Source organism: Capra hircus, chromosome 2 (genome assembly GCF_001704415.2).
Source record: "Capra hircus breed San Clemente chromosome 2, ASM170441v1, whole genome shotgun sequence".
NCBI classification, from domain to species: domain Eukaryota; kingdom Metazoa; phylum Chordata; class Mammalia; order Artiodactyla; family Bovidae; genus Capra; species Capra hircus.
The window spans coordinates 91,798,623-91,817,887 of NC_030809.1; the positions used below are offsets into that span (position 1 = coordinate 91,798,623).

The 19,265-nt window shown below is 34.9% G+C and overlaps 1 protein-coding gene across 7 annotated transcripts in view; it reads right to left on the bottom strand.

Moving 5' to 3' along the window:
• Positions 1-19,265, bottom strand: part of ARL5A (ADP ribosylation factor like GTPase 5A) — a 57,314-nt gene that overhangs the window by 29,539 nt on the left and 8,510 nt on the right. For 6 of the 7 annotated variants that reach the window (XR_001919567.1, XR_001919564.1, XR_001919565.1 and 3 more), the window contains exons 2-6: positions 16,995-17,055; positions 15,744-15,891; positions 13,900-13,983; positions 9,101-9,252; positions 6,162-6,487 (exon numbers count right to left, since the gene is read on the bottom strand). Coding sequence is in view for 1 of the 7 variants with exons in the window: in XM_018063008.1 (XP_017918497.1) it covers positions 6,439-6,487; positions 9,101-9,252; positions 13,900-13,983; positions 15,744-15,891; positions 16,995-17,055 (494 nt within the window). In the remaining 6 variants the exon portion in view is untranslated. Of the gene's footprint in view, positions 1-32; positions 6,488-9,100; positions 9,253-13,899; positions 13,984-15,743; positions 15,892-16,994; positions 17,056-19,265 lie in introns of those variants that run through there. The other variant, XM_018063008.1, reaches the window with a different exon arrangement.

Consider the following 19,265-nt stretch of genomic DNA (forward strand, 5'->3'; position numbering starts at 1 on the left):
AAAAAACCAGAATGAAAACACTGACAACATTGGACATGTGAATAGTAATTGTAATTAACCTTTTCTAAAAGAAAAGGATCTGTAATAGTACATAATAGGGTAACAGTTTAACTCATCTTTTTTTTCTTTTTACTCAAAGCATAAAGCAGAGACAATACTTTATACCAGATTTACATGCAACTTTAAAAAAAGTTAATATACATATTAAACATGGAAATTCACCAGTAAAATCGTATTTGTTATTTCTCCTCAAACATACCTTAACATTATTTCTTTACTTCAATATAAACAAGGTCCTACAATCAGTCATCTGACCCAGTAACTTACATTTCTGGAGCTTGACATTTCAGTCAGTTATGGACACAAGAATGATGTTACAAGTATAATGAAGTAACACATCTGCAAAAAAGCTGACTGCACTATTTTACCAACAGAGAAGTCCCTACATCATCTGCCGTGATGTCCAACATGAGCACCAACATAAGTATCCCCCAGTCACCCACAAAGTTGTCTTGTCAGGAAGGTCCAGAAGCATTATTTCCCTATATAACTAACACATCAGCACTGATGAAATACAAAAGCACCCAAGTGCCCTAAGATCATTACTTTGGAACATTTCTTGAATGTAAAATTTTCCTAGGATACAGAGAAATACAAGTTAATAAAATGACAAAAAGAAAAAAGGTCCACCTCTTCTTGCATACAAAGCCTGAGTCAAAACCTTGTATGACATCATAAAATTTAATACAATAAATGTTCAAAAAGTTTCTAATTTGGTGTGTTAAATGCAGTTTCAATTATGTCAATATACATACAGCATATATGCCAATATACAGAGACTAGTTGGAATACATCCTCATTTAGGTTTCTCTAGGAAAATACAGTAAGGAAGATTAATATCTACAAGAAGAATCCATCATATTTAAAAATCAATAGTTAATTAGTAAAATGTATTTTCAGCACAAATTAAAATCAGTATACATTTTCCTCATCTCTAGCAACCAAAAGAGCCCTCATTGGACATAATTATAGCTTTCTTTTCAATGTGTTATCTTGAACATTAACCTAAAAAATATCTTTAAAAGTGCTCTGCAGGTATCACTTCCTCTTAAGGAACCATAGAGGGACATAAAGTAAGAAAAAGCTACTCTAATCTAAAGGACTATTTCAAGCAAAAATAATTAGAGGAATTCTTTATATCACAAATGTAAGAAGTTTGGGAAGAGGATAGTATATAATAATTAAAATCATATATACCTTTTACTTTTCATGCAAGATTGTTTAAAATAGAAACAAAATATAATTGTAAATCATTGAAGAAAACAGTCAAGTCTTTGCCCCTAGAGTTCACAGTCCACAGAGAGAGAGAGGAAGGGACAAAGGAGGAAGGAAAGATGGAAAAGAGGAAGGAAAAAGCAGGAAGGGAGGGAGGGAGGAAGGAAGGAGGCAGAAGGAAAGAAAAAAATGAGAGAAAAAGAATGAACTAGAGAAACATATCAGCAGCCTATCAAATATTTTATTTTTTAAGAAGAATCTAAAGAGGAAGGATTCTGGTGTGCATGCACATGGAATGGCTCAAGATCTAAATGATATGACAGAATTACCAGCCACTAAAAGTACTAAGCACGAGGAGAATTAAGAGGCTACTCTTACCCAGGCAACAAACTTTTACTAAGGCTTTAAAATACACAATATAATTTTCTGTGTGTTAAAACTATTTAAAAAAACAGCAACAGAGTGTTTTCTAGTTTTGGCATTAACTAACACCAGAGTCAGGGAATATTTGTACTTGGAAAGAGGAAAAATGGATTTGCTCGCGCTTCCTTAAACTATGAGTTATTCAGGGTTAGGATGGGTATTTTCATTTTCAAGGCTTTTTATTCAAAGCAAAAATTATGACTTAAAAACCCTCAAGGCTGTATCATCAGTAAGCCAAGCACATATAATACCATAGAAAACACATATAATTTATTAGATGGACTTAAAAATCAACACAAATCAATTTTAGGCACTTGTTGAGTACAGACTATGGGAATTCTCTACCAAAGAACATAATTTCTAGCAGGCAAGACCATAAAGATTCAAACTTTAGTTTTCAGAACAATACACAAGGGCTAGACAATTGATAAGATATATTGCATAATTAACCCAACTGTACCCTGTTACAATTTCTTCATAATTCCATACACAATTTTAGAGTTTTATAGAAGCAGTCATTCTTTAGCATCCAAAGTTTTTAAATTCTTTCTTTCCTTTACTCCACCATTCCGGTCTTAAATATCACAAATTCTTTGTGGGAGCATGATATAGAAGTATTATTTTTACATAAGCAGAACTTTAAAAAATTATTTTCTATATTAAATCTGCATTTACGGTGTCAAAACATGATGGCTGATAATTCTGATGTCTTTTAAAGTTCATTTCAACAGGTTTAGTTTGTAATGATAAGTGTCTCATTACTAATTCCTTTAGACAGTTAATGTTTACCTCTGTTCTTTAAGTAAGCGTCGGGGGGGAAAATGGGATATGGTTTATGGTTTTAAGGATGTGGGGATGGCTTCAGGTTAAACACTACATGTATGATTTGGTTTGTCATCTTTCTCCTCATATTATTTGTACTGATATTATTTTGGTAATGGGAAGAGAATACACGTACATAACAATCCCTTTCACATCTAACTAGCAGCTCAAGGAGCTGGCAGTCTAGGTGCTTCTCTTCTTTCTGAATCTACTTTTCAATGTGAGAAGCTAAAGTTAAGAAGTATTAAAATGCTAAATACAGTATAATTTAAAGGACTTTACTGCAGGCATTTATGTGCTGTGCACACAGCAAGCCAGTTTGTGATGTACTCAACAACTCTGACAATACTCTCTAATAAGCAAAGTGCAAATCAATGAATCAAGCCAGTGGAGGATAGCACAGGACAACAGAACCAACTTAGAGGTTAGCAGTTTGGAGAATAATGGATATAGGTAAAGGTGAGAATATCTCCAGGACCAAGAGAACATATCTTTGTTGATGAGGAAAGGAGTGCAGGGGATGCTGAGCTATAAGAAAGCCAATCCCAAAGCAAGAAGTTCCAGATTATACTTGGACAGTGGCAGGGTTCAAAGTTAAGTCATGCAAAACCCGGCCTTGAAAGATGGATTCATTTCAGGATACAACTGGGCAATTGAGAGAAGATAACCCCAGAGTTCACAGGTAGTCTGGGATGTGCTGCTATCCCCTATATACAAAGTAGAACACAACAGATAAATTCCTGAAAAGGCCTGCAGAGAAAACTAGAAAGTTGTCTACAGTTTCTCTATTTACACAAATATAGACAAATTTTGAGGTTGTCTGTACTGTATGTGGTTGCTGTAGTCATAGCAAGAAATGTAAAGGGCCTAAGAGATGGGACAGTCGAATCCCACTTCTAGGCATCTTAGTGCTATACACTCAGACAAAAAAGGCAAGCATGCCTCAGGCACTGCCTGCCTCTGCTCGGGGCCCTGCACTCCCCTGATCCCACTGTCACTACCTATCAGGCACTTCCTGAAGACCAGAAAGCAGAAACTTTTCTATTTCATGCCGTGCTTCTAAAATCACTTTAACTACCTGCATTTAGCAATGCCAGACAGCAGGTGAAGCACTTTTTTATTCTTAAGGCAAAATGTCATATTCCCTACCCACTTTCCTCTGCATCCCAAAACACCAGCCTTCCATGTATTCTTTGCCCATCCATGAGGGCCAAAAAAGACAGAACTGGAAAATCTCAAACGAGGATCCTCATTAGAATGTGTAAGATATGCTTTCTACACGCTGCATGACAAAATTAAACATATTTAAATGCATTTAGCAATATGGTTCCTTTTATCACGGTGCTGAGAGAAGTTACACAATTTTAAAAATTAGTATCAAACATAGGATATTTAAATCCAGTTGCATGAGCAGAGGTATGGAGCTTTGTTCTTTTCAAAGTTGAGCATAATAATCCTATATAAGATGTTTGTTTAACCCAAATGCAGTATATTAAAAAACCAAAAACAATGCCCTTTGCTTAATTAAACTTAAAAACTACATATAAATTGCCAACATGACTATTCATGAGGTGCTCCATGTTATTCGGAAGTAATACTGTTAAAATGATTTTGATGTATTTTCACATTACAAATTAAAAAAATTTTTCTGCTGTAATTCTGGTTTTATGCACAAGTATAAAGGTAGCCTACATGGTACATGGGGTCACAAAAGCGACAGACACAACTTAGCGACTAAAACAACAACAATAAAGGTACCCATCTTATTTCTAATGCTTGGCCGGGAGGGTAAGATATAACCAAAAAAGCATGTTTTATCAATGTGGTGTAAGAGTACATGCATTCTCACGATGCCATGTCAATCACTACACCAATTGTAACAAGGTAAGATACGCTTTAAACATCTAATTAGGATTAAATTTTGGCCAACACCTTGATGACAAGGGACGGACTGTGCAGGTATACAGTTGAACTGATGTGGCAGCAATCCAAGGAACTAAATTATAATTACTCAAATTGAAAGGCAAAAAGGATAAAAGGTGTGGATTTGCTGGGTTACTGTACAGAGTATTTGTTTCTGATGACACAGCAACATCTACAAAATAGATTTGGGTTTTTAATATACAAGCAATTCCTTATAGTGATTTGAAAAAGTATGAGGACATATGAACAACTAAAGTTAGTAATTTAGGATTTACTTTTTAAAAGGAAGTTGACAAATATTAAAGTGTTATGCTTGCATTTTGAATATAATATAAAAGAAAACATAACATATAATTTTAAACACTGATCTCCCATGCCTGACTTGGATTTATATAATGAGTATTTTATAGAAAGGAATTTTCCGAGTTTTGTCAATAATTCTAGTATGTACTATTTATCATCAAAATCTTTGAAATTTAAAAGGCTGGTATTAAAAGTAATTTTTTTCCCTTGAATATTCTTAAGCACGTCAGTTTTGCACTAGTCATCAGATTTTCAGGGCATGAAAGATATACCAACATAGTACCCAAGAATATGTTTTAACATATTTAGGATAAGTTTGCTTACAGTTACAACTGAAATACCTTACATTTTCAGATGCAGAAAAAAGAAATATCCAAGTAAACATAAAAAGTTTGGGGGCTAAGTTACTTCTTAATAAAAATAATACATTATGTTGATCAATTTTTAAACCAAATTCTTAAAAGCATTAGAAAAAATTCGTATTTTGTAACTGTCAAACAATACATTCACGTGGTGTAAGATGATAAAAGAAAACTTAGACACAAATAAAACCTCAATTTCAACTCCTAAGATAAGAAATCAGAAATTTTTAAATTAAGAAATTATCTTCACTGCTTACAAAATATGCTTCACCTTTCATCTCAAATTCACTTTAAATGCTTGACATATAATTTGGTATCTAAGAAGATTGTAGCTAAATTATTTGACAATGTTTATGGTGTGATACTTCTCTTGGTAGACATATTTCACACAACAGTTTCCAATTAACGCTGAAAAAAATCACTTTATAATTTTAATCACAATTAATGATTGGCCAATTAATGGATTAACAATCCACTCAGTAAACTTCGATGGCATAAGGTCCAATAAAGGGAGCAATCTGATAACTGCTCAGTGTGCTATTCCGTCCACCAGTAATACTAAGTCAAGAATATGACAGATACTCCACTCAGCTAGGTTACAGCTTTCCACGTATGTGATTTGCTCAGTAAAAGATTAGGGACACACTGTGAAGCTTTTCCTTTCTTTTCTTTTTAAAGAGTGGCTCAATGATCTGGGGTGGGTTAGTATAATACAGAGAACACAGGGGAAGTATAAAACGGCACTCACCATCAGTGCCAGTACTCCTCCCATTATGTTTGTAACTAAGGATATTAGTTTTTGTGTTATTTGCTTTTCTTTAAGAACATAAATCAAAGCCATTAACTCGAACTTGAGGTATATACACAATACATACACAACCTTATCCAAAATACTTTTCATAGTTACATTTTAAAATATTGGAAACTGAGTATCTGTGCTGATTTGCATTTTGACTTAATGGAACAGGAAGAGAACAACATTCACCAAGGGAGGGTTATACTGATAATAAAGCTCTGAAAGTTAAAAATGTCTTCCTCTGCCTTTGTACTTACCACAGGCTACACAATGTCCTGAGAGGATTCATTTTGAGAAAAATGTCAATCACAGCTTTAAGACCTTGCTTTGGAAGGAACTAATGAGAAAGCAGATTGAAAGGTGAAACTTCATCTGTGTTTTCAAATAAGTGGTCTTAATTTTTCTTCTTATAGAAAAAGTTTAAATGTTTAAATCAGTTTATTATAAATATATCTAAACCATTAATTTTTGCAGCTTTCAGGTAAAGTCCAGCACTTCATTTACACAAAGTCTATGAGAAGAGGTCAGCAGAGATCATCTAATCTTAAGTCGTGACATCATCCATTCAAGTCCTTGGCATAATCTATAAAGAAAATAAAATATCTTGATCAAATTCCCAACTAAAAAGCTATAAGAGCAGATTAAAAGAAGATACCATTTTTTATCTATCTAAACAACAAAGATTAGAAAAATCAGTAATATTCAATGTGGGTGCTATACTTCCATACTGTACAACCGTACATTTTTGGTTCTGCTATGTCTCTAGTGCATAGAATACTGCCTGATACATAAGAGAAGCTCAACAGTGAATGCTCATAGAAAGTAATTTAGTAAGAAGTATCAAAAATGCTTAAAATACCAACACTCTACCCTTTTTTCTACTTTTAGAATATATCCTAAAAAAGATAAAGACGTGTTTATGTGTTATTAATAGGAAATAGTAAATTTTTAATAGGAAATAGTAAAATCTAGATGTCTGGCAAAAGAGAAAAAATTTAACAAATTATGGAACATAAATGATGTATTAAAAAATTCCTTTCAAAGACTGTTTTATAATATGACAAAATGCTCACAATATAAATGAAGTAGAAATGGCAGGATATTTAATATACAGTAGCTATTAAAACAAAGTATGCATGTAGTATTTGTGACATCTATACATCAAAAAAAATCTGAAGGAAATAAAATCTCGTATTACTAACACCAGTCATCATTGAACAATGGGTAATTGAGCATAATCCAAAATACAGAAAGAGATATTATGGTAAAAGAATCTAAATGTTTATTTAGCAAGAGGGAAATATAACAAAATGAAGGACTGTTATGAACCATCAATCAACATCTATGAGGAGGTTTTACAGATATGAGAAACAATGCTACCACATTAGTATTTAAAAAGCCAGAACTCAGATTTGTGTGCCTAAGTTTAAAAATGTAAAGACAATAGAAATAGAAGGAAAAGAGGGCAATGAAGTAAATAAACAATTGTTTTGGTATAGGCCCATACTTTTTCCCTATTAATTTGTTACCTTTCAACTATTCACAGGAAATGATACAATAACAAGATGAGTAAATTAATCAATTCTACACTGTTAAAGGTACAGGAGTTACTTAAGAGCAAACTAGAGACTTTACTAAGCCCTTACTATCCATTATCTAAACTTCACAGTACTAGGACCAGAACCCTTCCCATATTACAGAGGGAGCCTGACTTAAGACAGGTGAGCAAATGACAGGTCGGAGTCAAAATGTCACCAATACTAAAACCAAGATTAAGGTGGTCACATTACACAGGAAACAACATTTCCCCTAAACCAAACATTTCCATTTGCTAACTCCTGCAAATGGAAGACCACATAAACCCAAAGCTGAAAAGATGGCATCATCTGCTGATGTCCCCCTTTAAAAATAAAACTGCCGGAACTCAAAATAAAGGGGGGTGATGGGTGTATCACACTGTGAATGTACTTAAAGCCCATGTATTGTACACTTAAAAACGGTTAAATTACCAGTTTTATATTATATATATTTTGCCACAAAAATTAATTTAATAAGTAACGTTCTTAACACATTAAAACTGCCAGAATTCATATGTATCCTAACTAATGATATATTTTCAACACAATTACTCAAAATATACAAGTTAAATCTTTTATCAGTCCTAGATCACTTATCTTTGTTGTCAGATTTAGTATTATAATCAGTGCTTTTGCTTTAAGACTTTTCATAAAGATAATACAAATAAAGATATACCGGTATCTATATATGTATCCTATATGTATATATGTATATCAACTATTTAACAAAGAACTATGTAGAAGATATTTTTACTTAAATGAGTATGTGGATAGTCGGTATTATCTGATTTTTTTTTTTAATGAACAGATTTGTTTTTTTGAGGTTCTAATAACTACGCTCTTTCAAATGCCTATAATCAGGTAACGGTACCTTCTATTTCACTAAGATTTGGCTTCATCTCCAATTTAGTTCTTAAATTTGGTGGTGGGGTTCTTCAGGTGTTAGAAAAGGGCAGAAGCTTGACGCATAGATGTGAATTTACCTGCAGTGTCAGAAATTCCCTTCCTTTTAAGGCCACAGAGAAGGGTAAACCAAATACTGAATTATTGACACTATCTAGCTATGCCTCATATAACACTGTATGTTCTATATCTTACCTATAACAATGCTGACAAGCTCTGCCTGCTTGAAATCCTTTCACCCCTGGGCCTTAGGCTAGGGCAAAATTCTACTGCAGGCACCACCCTTCCCTCCAGGGCCAAGGACTCTTCTGCCAGCTCTCTCCAATTCTCACTCTTTTGTTTTTTGAAGTGCAGGAACTTCCTTTTGGCAACACTGTTAGCATATCTGTAAACTAGTCCCTCACGCAAATCTTCTATTTCAGCTTTTTTAAGCATAAGACATGAATTTAAAACAACTGGTCTACATGACTGTTAGGAATCAATGACACACTTTATAGAAAGCACACAGGGCAAAGGACATGCTCAGCAAGTGCCAGTTTCTTTCTTAGAATGTAAGTCTCAACAACAGTGCAGGAACTACTTCCTGACTTGCATGGATGGTGTCGTACATCTCTCCCTCACAAAGTTCTGTACATGGTAACCTTAAATATTTGATTTTTAAAAGAAATACATGTTTTAAAGCTAAATACATGTCATTCATGAAGAAGACATCTTACCCCTCGCCAGTAAGAGCACAGCATGCCTGGATGTGCCACTGGTGATCTTTAATAGAAGTTAGTTTCAAAAACTGGGAGATTTCTGCTACAGTCATGCATCCTTTAACATCTTGTTTGTTAGCAAAAATCAGCAATCCAGCTTTCCTTAGGTCCTACAAAAGCAAACAAAACTGTAAAGGTTAGTTCATTTTTTTCAATACTTTCCAACTTCACAGATTATATATGATAATCTGTGTAACCTAAATTGTCTCAACTACTTTACATAAAAGTATCTCATAGCTCTTATGATGGAAAGTAAACATCAAACTGAACACATTTAAGTTAATCAATCTATACTTGCATGTATTTACATATTTCTTACAGTCCTAGATTACATTTTTATGGTCCTATGTGCTCTATTTAACAGTCACATCTTCCAATTTAATATGTGTCTAACCATTCCCCCAGGATTCCCAAGTGGCTCAATGGTAAAGAATCTACCTCCTAATGCAGGAGACAGAGGTTTGATCCCTGGGTCAGGAAGATCCCCTGGAGAGGAAATGGTAATCTACTTCAGTATTCTTGCCTGGGAAATCCCATGGACAGAGGAGCCTGATGGGCTAAGTCCACGGGGTTGTAAAGAGTCAGATGTGACTTAACTAAACAATAACCACCTCAACCCTAATTACTCTTTAGCGTGGCACTCAAAGAGCTTTTCAAAATTCTTGCCCAACCTATACTTTAGTTAGAGCTTCCTTGGTAAACCTAAGGAGAGTTATAGACTTCTCCCTCATGAAAATGTATGTATGTATATATGCCCAAAAAAGTTTTTGTACAATTTTAGGGTGTCATAGATATCCTAAAGTCCATTCGTGAATACTGGGCTAAGAAACCATGATGGATCCACTCAACTAGTGGACTGAACTCTCATAAAACTCTGCCTATATATTTTAAGAGATACAGAGAAAACTAAGGTTTTGGTGCTATGTCTGCAAGTGTTCCCAGCTCTGTTGAATGCCATCTTCTTTTCAGGGATCTCAGTGAGAATATTTTGGTTTCAATCATGTGTTTCTGTGTTTGAAGCAAGAGTCTTCAGTAGATTTAAACAGACTGTTCCACATTATTTTACTCTTGCTAGAAGAGAGTCTCTATGGCTTTTCATTCTTTCTGAAGTAAATAAACAACAGAAGTAGTAAATTTCTTACTCGGTTAAAAGGAGTTCTGCTGTATGCTTTACATAAACACTGGAGACTGACTTAGTTACAGCGCCCTCTGCAGGACGGCACTACAGTACTACAGACAAGGACAGAGTTACCTGAATAACTTGGTCAGAAAAGGGATACTCTAGAACGAGGGTCCCAAACCTCTGGAACCTAACGCCTGATGATCTGAGATGGAGTTGATGTAATAATAATAGAAATAAAAGTGCACAATAAATGTAATGTGCTTCAATCATCAGGAAACCATCTCTTTCCCCTCCACGGGACTGTGGGAAAATTGTCTTCCACAAAATTAGTCCCTGGTGCTAAAAAGGTCAGGGACCACTGCTCTGAAAACATTAAGTTCTAAGAGTTCCTATTTATTGCTGTGTGACTCAGGGAGCTCAAACCCATGCTCTGTGACAACCTAGAAAGGTGGGATGGGGTGGGAGATTCAAGAGGGAGGGAACATATATATACCTGTGGTTGGTTCATGCTGATATATGGCAGAAACCAGCACAGTATTATAAAGCAATTATCCTTCAAATAAAAATAAATTAAAAAAAAAAAACTACCCCTCCCCCAAGAGAGTTCCAATTCAATTTGTTTCGCCTATAATTCAGATCACCTGCCTACTTATATAAGGCAAAAAGTTGAAGGGATGACCTATAACTAGTGCTCATATGCATTATCAAGTATATGGATTTTTTTCTCTGATCCTAATTGGAAAATGGAACAGTTATCAATAGTTGATATATGGCTGAATCACTGAGTAGATGGACTTTCCATGGGATTTAATTCCTATCTTCCTATCGTTTAGGTTTCACTATCTCTTCTTGCCAGCATGTGTTGCAATCTTTATATAGGTCATGCCAGGTAATGCTGGCATGTTCAAGGAACAAACTTTAGAAATATCTGACAACAGAAATATTTGGCACAAGTTAGGACACATAGTTTATGCTATTTATAAGTAACCTATATTCATCACTTTTAGTAACAAAATTATTTGGAGACGCCCGTAGACTGAAAATTGGAAAACCTAAGAAACAGAACCAGGTACTGCAATATCTAAAAAAAAAGAAAAAAACCCATATTGAATGTAACTTTTCTAGATATTAAAGGCTCAAATTTTATTTAAGGTTCTTGATTTTCTTCTAAAGCTCTGTCATCTAAATTTAAATATTTTGGAAAAGAGGAAAATTAAGTCTTCCTTTACTTTTTCTTAAAATAACCTCACAACAATGCATTATGCTAATAGTAGAAAAGAGATACACTGGATTAACGCTGTTAACTTAACAAGAGGTCAAAGTACAAGATAAAGAGTGGCAATCTTTTGCACATCACCCATTTTAAACAGTTTGAAAAAGTTCTGCTCCATACCACAGACTTCTGTTCTTAAACGAGTCTAAAAATAGTTTTTAGTTTAGTCAAGGAAATGAATAGTAGCACACACAGACATATTTACTTATTAGCATTGTCTATATGCCATATATAGTTGTCAATTTGTTTCTCAAGCTCCATTTGTAAAGATAATTACTAGAAGTTGAGTCATTCTGAATAAAATTCATCTATTCTTTCATCTTTGGAATTTTTTTAAAAATTCATGAGTTTCAACGTTTTTGTGCTTCATTTAAGATGAAGCTTTAAATGTATTTAAATGCTGTAGTTCTGTACTTCGTGATACACAGAATCATTACTGGTGATGATAAGAAGACTTGTTTATTGTGGTATGCATGAAGCCCGTGACTGACCCATGTTGCAATTTGTTTTTCATTCACAAATTATCCTTGAGCTGGAAGCTCCTCCCCAGAACTCTGCCTATTGGCTCTTCCTGACCCTAATAAGTAACTTAACTCTAGTTCCCAACTTCACCTGTAATTTCTTTCTTTTCTGTTAATCTCATCCCCTCTTTCACTTTCCAGCTAGGCTCTATTTCTGACTTTTACTATTTTTCCTAGTGAAGAGCCTGAATGATGTGAATGCTTAAATTAAAAAGCTCACCAAGTCACATCAACTACTGGGCCTCAGTGTTATAATCCATAAAAGACGAGGTTAATTGATCTGTGCAAGTTAACAACTCAACTCATGAAATTCAACGACTCTGTTAGAGCCCTACTCTCTGGACTTTTTATAATACTGATGTCCTACATATTGGCCCATTAGGGTAAGAATCAAATAGGGAGGCTACCTGTTAACAGAGTAAAAAATATAGTCAAGAGACAAATACGTTTTGCGTCTTAATTTTCTTTTTCTAAAGTCTTGATAAAACAACAATAGAATAACTCTTTGGTAAAAACTGAAGAATGATGCATTGTTGTAAAATGCAAAGGGAAAATTTTAAAAATCCTTAGCCCGTGCCTCTTTTACTGTTTACTCTTTCTCAAACTAGAATTGAAAATTGTTAAATACATTTACAAAGGCAAGATGAATTTTTTAAAAAAAATTCCAAAGGATTTAACAGCTGCTAGAATCAGTTCAAAATGGCATTTTGGTAGGTATGACCACCATAAGCAAAACAGGAACTTCAATTTACATAACTACTTCACCAAGTTTCCTTACATGTGAAACATACCAAAATTCTTAATGAAAATCACAAAAGGAAAACATTGAATCAAAATTAAAACTAATAAAAACTTCATTACAAAGATATCCCAGTTTCCTTAAGCTTTATTAAAATTCCACCCAAATAAAAATTATACAACACATTTAAGTATTTACTACTCTATTACCACCTTCAAGTTGAGAAAGTAACATCTGTGATAAAAGGCAAGAGAAAATAATCAGATGCCACTACTGTTGGCCTTCCTTATCCATGGGTTCTGCAGTCACAGATTCAGTGAACCTCAAGTTAAAGATACTCAGGGAAAAAAATTCCAGAGTTCAAAAAGCAAAACTTGGATTTGCTGCATATTTTCATAGCATTTACACTGTACTAGACATTATAAGCAATCTACAGAGGACAAAGTATACAGGAGGATGTACATAAGTTATATGCAAATACTGTACCATTTTATACAAGGAACTTGAACATTTTTGGATTTTGGTACCTACGGGCATCCTAGAACCAAAACTCTGCTAACACAGAGGTACAGTTACTATTATCATTACTGACTCTATTATTCAGTCCATTTAATTCTCAAATTATGTTAACAGTTATGTTTCTCAAGGACTAAGAAAATGTGGCTATATAGTTTTATTCAGTTGAGGGAAAACTATCAGAGACTAAAGGGCAACAAATTTAAGTATTAGTCAGATAACTGAGTTATAATCAGAACTTGCTGTGTGTCTTAGAAATAAGATGCTGTGAAGTCTTAACGGTAATCCTCTGTATGATTAATCTATTTAAAATGAAAAATGAAAGCCACTTTAGATCTTTTTGTCCAGGAAAACTTCTAAACCAAATTTATCCAAGATAAATGGAGTTAAAAATCTACAACTCACTCCACAATCTTTCTACTGCTTCCAGATACACTTCCAAATTGCAAAGTGTCAAAATTACAAACTCAGCAGATAAGTAGTTTTTTCCGAAAATCTGAAATAGCATCCCCATGAGAAAATGGAAAGTAAAAATGTGATAGAAATATCCCCCCAACACACATCTAATGCCAGAATCCTACTTACCTCATGGGCTAACATTTTATAGAGTTCTTCTCTAGTTACAGAAATCCTTTCTCTGTCTGTACTGTCCACAACAACTATTACAAACTAAAATAATTATAAAGAAAGTCATTAGTGATTACATAATTTGCTATCTGTAAAATTTATCAAGTCTTTATTTGATTTACAGTCTAACAACTATCAAGAAATTAGAACCTTATGGTATACATTATTGAAAACCAGAGATATCCACTATACATGTGAAGCCTAAAGGTCTAATCTTTAATTCAAACATATTTACTGATTTTTAAGAAAAAATAAAAGACGATATGATGTCATCATTCTATTAGAATATTCTGCTAATAAACTAAGCAAAATATAACATTTGTTTTCTAAATTAGTATCAATTCTATATCTTAATTAATATCTAGTATCTTTATTTTATTTGCACTGTAAGTCCATAAGACAAAAATATGGCCCAAAATTTAAGTTACTTCTAGACAGATACTATTTATTAATGTCAATTTAAAAATCTAAAAGGGCAGGTATATGAGAATAAAGTAATACGAGAGTTAATTTTCAAAAAAAAAAACAAACAACAACAAATTTAAAGAATAAATTTGTATCTAAAACCATACTCTCTTCCTTATGTAAGTGGTCCCTGCTACTGCAAGCACAACTCTTTCCTGAACTGATGATGAGACCAGCATCAGAAGATGCAAAGACTCATAAAGGAGCTGTGCAGGACAGAGCTACAGTGGCCCCCTCCTTCAACTCCATGAGCACCAAAAGGCACCAGGGAAACAGGAAGAGGCATAGTCACTTTATGATGGCACTGGCTATGTCCAAGTTAATTTTGACTGCCTATTATTAGTATGCACTATATATTGTTTAGAACTAGCTTTTCATTTCCAAACAAACCACTTAATTCTCAGGATCTTTTCTATTCTTCAGATTTCATCAACCACAATGCGGATGGATAAGAGAACTGCTACCTGACCTCTTCTCTCATTGAGAGTTTACTGATATGTGGTTATATTGCTCTGCTCTAAGACATGTCCTACTCTAAACCTCTTAACAAAGCTATTGATTTTCAAGAAGTTGGCATGAATTTATAATACATGCAGCATTTTATATGGGAATACTAATCATATAAATACTCCTCTTTCTCCAAAAGACATAATCAAATTCTTAACAGAGTGTTAGGGAATCGGGTCATTAGAGATATTTAATAGTGCCTCAGTGATACCATATTCATCCATATATACAATTGGAGACTTACTAACTTATAACCAGCACTACAAAAACAAATGTCACAGCCTTTAATCTTACAAGGTCTATAGAGGCAAGCTCTCAAATGTCAGAAATTTCCTCTTGGCAAATAATATGTAAATGAAACATATGACTATATCTAAACTGTTTTATAATAAAAAGAGTTCTTTAATGTGCAATTGCATTGCATAAAAGAAAATACACAGTAAAATTTTGAATAAGGATTCAAACTACCAGAGTCCTCTCATTTAACTCTGATTTCCTCTATACAGACACAAGTAAATAGTACGAGAAAAATGAAGTTGCAAACTGTGAAATGGAGTTCTTTAGAAAAACAATTATTTAAGACAAGCTCTGAGATCAGTATAAAATCAGACTAATCAATCACCAATTCTTCTTACAGAGGTTCAGTGAGAATGGATATACAGAACAATGACCCTGAAAGAGGGAATTAAAGATTCCATTATGTTTAAAGTCTACTTATATTCACATTAACATACTGTGATATTTCAAAAAGATAACTTTAAGAGTTCATATCTAGAAAGTGTTTCCCAAGTATTATATTTACAAAAGACTTAGTATATTAAGAAACATACCTCCGTGTTAGTATAATAAGTGTTCCAGGAAGAACGAAGAGATTCTTGGCCACCAATATCCCACATTAGAAAACGTGTATTATTAATCACTATCTCTTCTACATTACTTCCTATTGTTGGGGACGTATGTACAACTTCATTCATAGAACTGGGGAAAAAGTTCAAATATATCACAATTAGCAAAAAAACTAGATTGTTTGAATATTTTTTAACTAAGGGATAAATCAGCATAACCTCCTTTTATATTTTATACCCAAATATCCCCTTTCCACTAGGTTTATTAAGAGTGAACAAAAGGTTCACTACTGTATATATAGCACAGGGAACTCTAGTTGGTGCTCTGTGGTGACCTAAATGGGAAAGAAATCCAAAAAGAGGAGATATGTATTTATGTATGGCTGATTCACTTTGCTGAGGACCTGAAACTGACATACCAGTGTAAAGCAACTGTACTCCAAATAAAATAAATAAATAAATAAAACAGGATACTACGTATTACACATATATTACACACGTCTAGGATTTCCCAGGTGGTTTAGTGGTAAAGAATCTGCCTGCCAATGCAGGAGACGCAGGCTTGATCCCTGAGTAGGGAAGATTCTCTGGAGAAGAATTCTCTAGAATTCTCGCCTGACAAATCCCATGAACCGAGGAGCCTAGAAGAATACCGTCCACTGGGTCACAAAAGAGTCGGCCATAACTTAGCGATTAAACAACAATAACAACACACATAAATAAATTATGTTCAGAAGAATACTAACAAATACACATACTGGACTCTCTGTGTTGAAAAAACTATATTCCTGGAATCACAGATATGAACCATCCCTAATAAGATGCACTCTTTGGTAAAATTTGAAATACATCACTATCATGTGTTGTATAAAAACAATAAAGCTCTTTGAAACTTCAAAAAAAAAAAAGAGTGAATGAAGAGTTCAAAACAGAGGTGGAACTAGGTAGTGGACTAGCTGGAACACTCAGTAGTTTCATTCCAAGAAACGACAGAAACAAATATTTGTTTGCTCTCTACAAGCAAACAGCTGAACCACACGCTCAACGTCTTATACAGTTCTAGCTGTCTAGAAGCAGTTGCTTAAATTGGGCTCCTGGTTCATGGCCAACCTGCTTTCTTACAGAGTAAGGTGGATTCCATACAATTTTGTACTGCTTTTGCTAATTAAGTATCACTCAGGCAGAAAAAGTAACTATAAACAAAAAGATACAATTTTTTAGGTAGTTAGTACTTACAATTGGTAAAGGATGGTAGTTTTTCCTGCATTATCCAGCCCAACAATGATAACTTTGTGCTCTGGGGGGAAAAAACAAACAAACAGTGATTTATTAATTAAAAATTTTCCCATTTCATCTACTCTTTACAACCATGGTATAATTCAGTGTATGGCATTTTATTCCTTCTTGTAACTGAAAAGAACATCACAGCAACAGGAGAATTATGCTATTGGTCTAACCCCTCATTCTACATTGAGAAGTTTCACCTGTCTAGGAAGCCAGAAGTTCCTCATTCTTTCCACTCCTTGGAAGCCGACTCTCAGTCAACTATCCCAAACCAAGCACAACAATTTATGTAAGACTTAACGTGTTAATGTTTCACACTGGACTAAGTTACTTAAGTTCTAATTATGAATTTAAGGCATTAATGGGGTATGTACAGGTGAGATGGGTGAATGGCAGGGAGAAAAAGGGCAGCCTTTTAAAGCTGCTGTCAGGCATCTCTACGTATCTGAGCACATGTGAACCACAGGGTCCTTCTAACCAAATTTAAGGACCTATGGCTATGGCGGCAGTGACTCCCTGCCCCCTTGCCTTCTACAGCATCACTTTTTCCAACTTTTTCTTCCTCTCTTGATTGATTTTTTCCACCAACTCCTTTTCCTTGGGCCCTCCTTCAAACACTCATGCTGTCTTCTTGCATTCCTTTCACATTTTAGCAAGGTATCTTGGGGCCCATCTATTGCCATCCAGTCTAAACACAACTTCCAAAGACAGCAGTACATGGAGGAAGCTAATCTCGAAAGATGGTCTCTGGATATTCATGCCCCCTTAAATCCTGGCTGGTCCTATGACTTGCTTTTAACCAACAAAATGCAGAAGTGACTGTGTGACTTCCACGCCTGGATCATCTCACACCTTGCAGTTGCTGCCCAGCTCTTGGACAACTCCCCCTGGAGTAAGCCAGATACCAGGCAACAAGTCCGACTACCCCAAGATTGCTGTACACATGTGAGGAAGCCCGGGAGACGGACAGTTGCCCTCAGCTGTTCTAACCATTCCAGCTGAGACGCCAGACACACAAAGAAGCCCCCTTGGATATGCAGCCAGGTGGAGCCGGAGATGACTCCAGTTGTAGCTGCCATCCAACTGTAATCAAATGAGCCCCAAGCCAGAACTTCCTAGCTGAGCTTAGTGAGCTCAAAGGGCCATGAGAGACAGTAATAAATAATTCCTTTAAGTCATCAAATTTACAAGAATTGGCTTGTTACCACAGCAACAGATAACAAGCAAGATGGGAAAACACATGTGGTGGTATGACGCTGAGCAAATGACTTAGTCCTCTAACCCTAAGCTTCCTCACTGTAAAACAGGGAGGGACAATGCTATCTTTCAGGGTTATATAAGTAAGACAGCACTCGGGCAGAGCCCACTACCAAGAAAGACAGTTCCTAATCCACGTTCCCATATCTTTCCCAAGCTCCAATCTTAGTGGATAGAGACAGTGTCCCTCAACACATCCCCAAACCCAATTTTCAAACCTCTTCCTGATTCTATCTTACTTTATTTGCTTACTGGTATTACCATGATTTCAGATGCCTTTGGAGTCCCTCAACCTCAACATCTAATTTGTCACTAAGTTCTGTTCTCCCTCAAAAATATATTCTGGACCTACTTCCTCCCCACTGTCCTAGCTGCAGTCCTCCTCATCTCTTACTGTACTTACCTGGACTATCTCCAATCCATCTTCCTGTTGTTTCTTGAGTAATTCTTCTATACTATAAAGCTGATAATGCCACACTCTTATTTAAATGATGGCTCTCCACTTTGACAGGAAAACAAAATACAAGTTCTAAGCCTTGTATACAAAGCCAGTCCCAAATGAGTATGCTTCAGCTTTATCCCTCACCGTGACCAACAGGCATCTAAGCTGGAGTTCAAGTTGTTCTTCCTACACAAGCTGACACCTACATCCACAGCAAACACTTCTCTACTTCTACTCATGGTGTTTGCCTGTGCTGGAATTATCGTCTCCAATTCTCCATTTCAAGAATTCCTACTAATCTTTAAGGTATAGCGTCCCAAGAAAAATCACTTTCTCCTGCTCTTCTGCCACACCTCTAACAGAGCACTTATAATGATTTACACGAACACTAATCATCTCAGTTTAATGAGGCACCCTGCAAGGGTACTTCCTAGTAACTGCAACTTTTCTGGTATAATAAATGCTGAATTAATATTCATTCTATAAATAAGAAATGTTAAGGATAAAGGAGCTCTTCAAGAGAA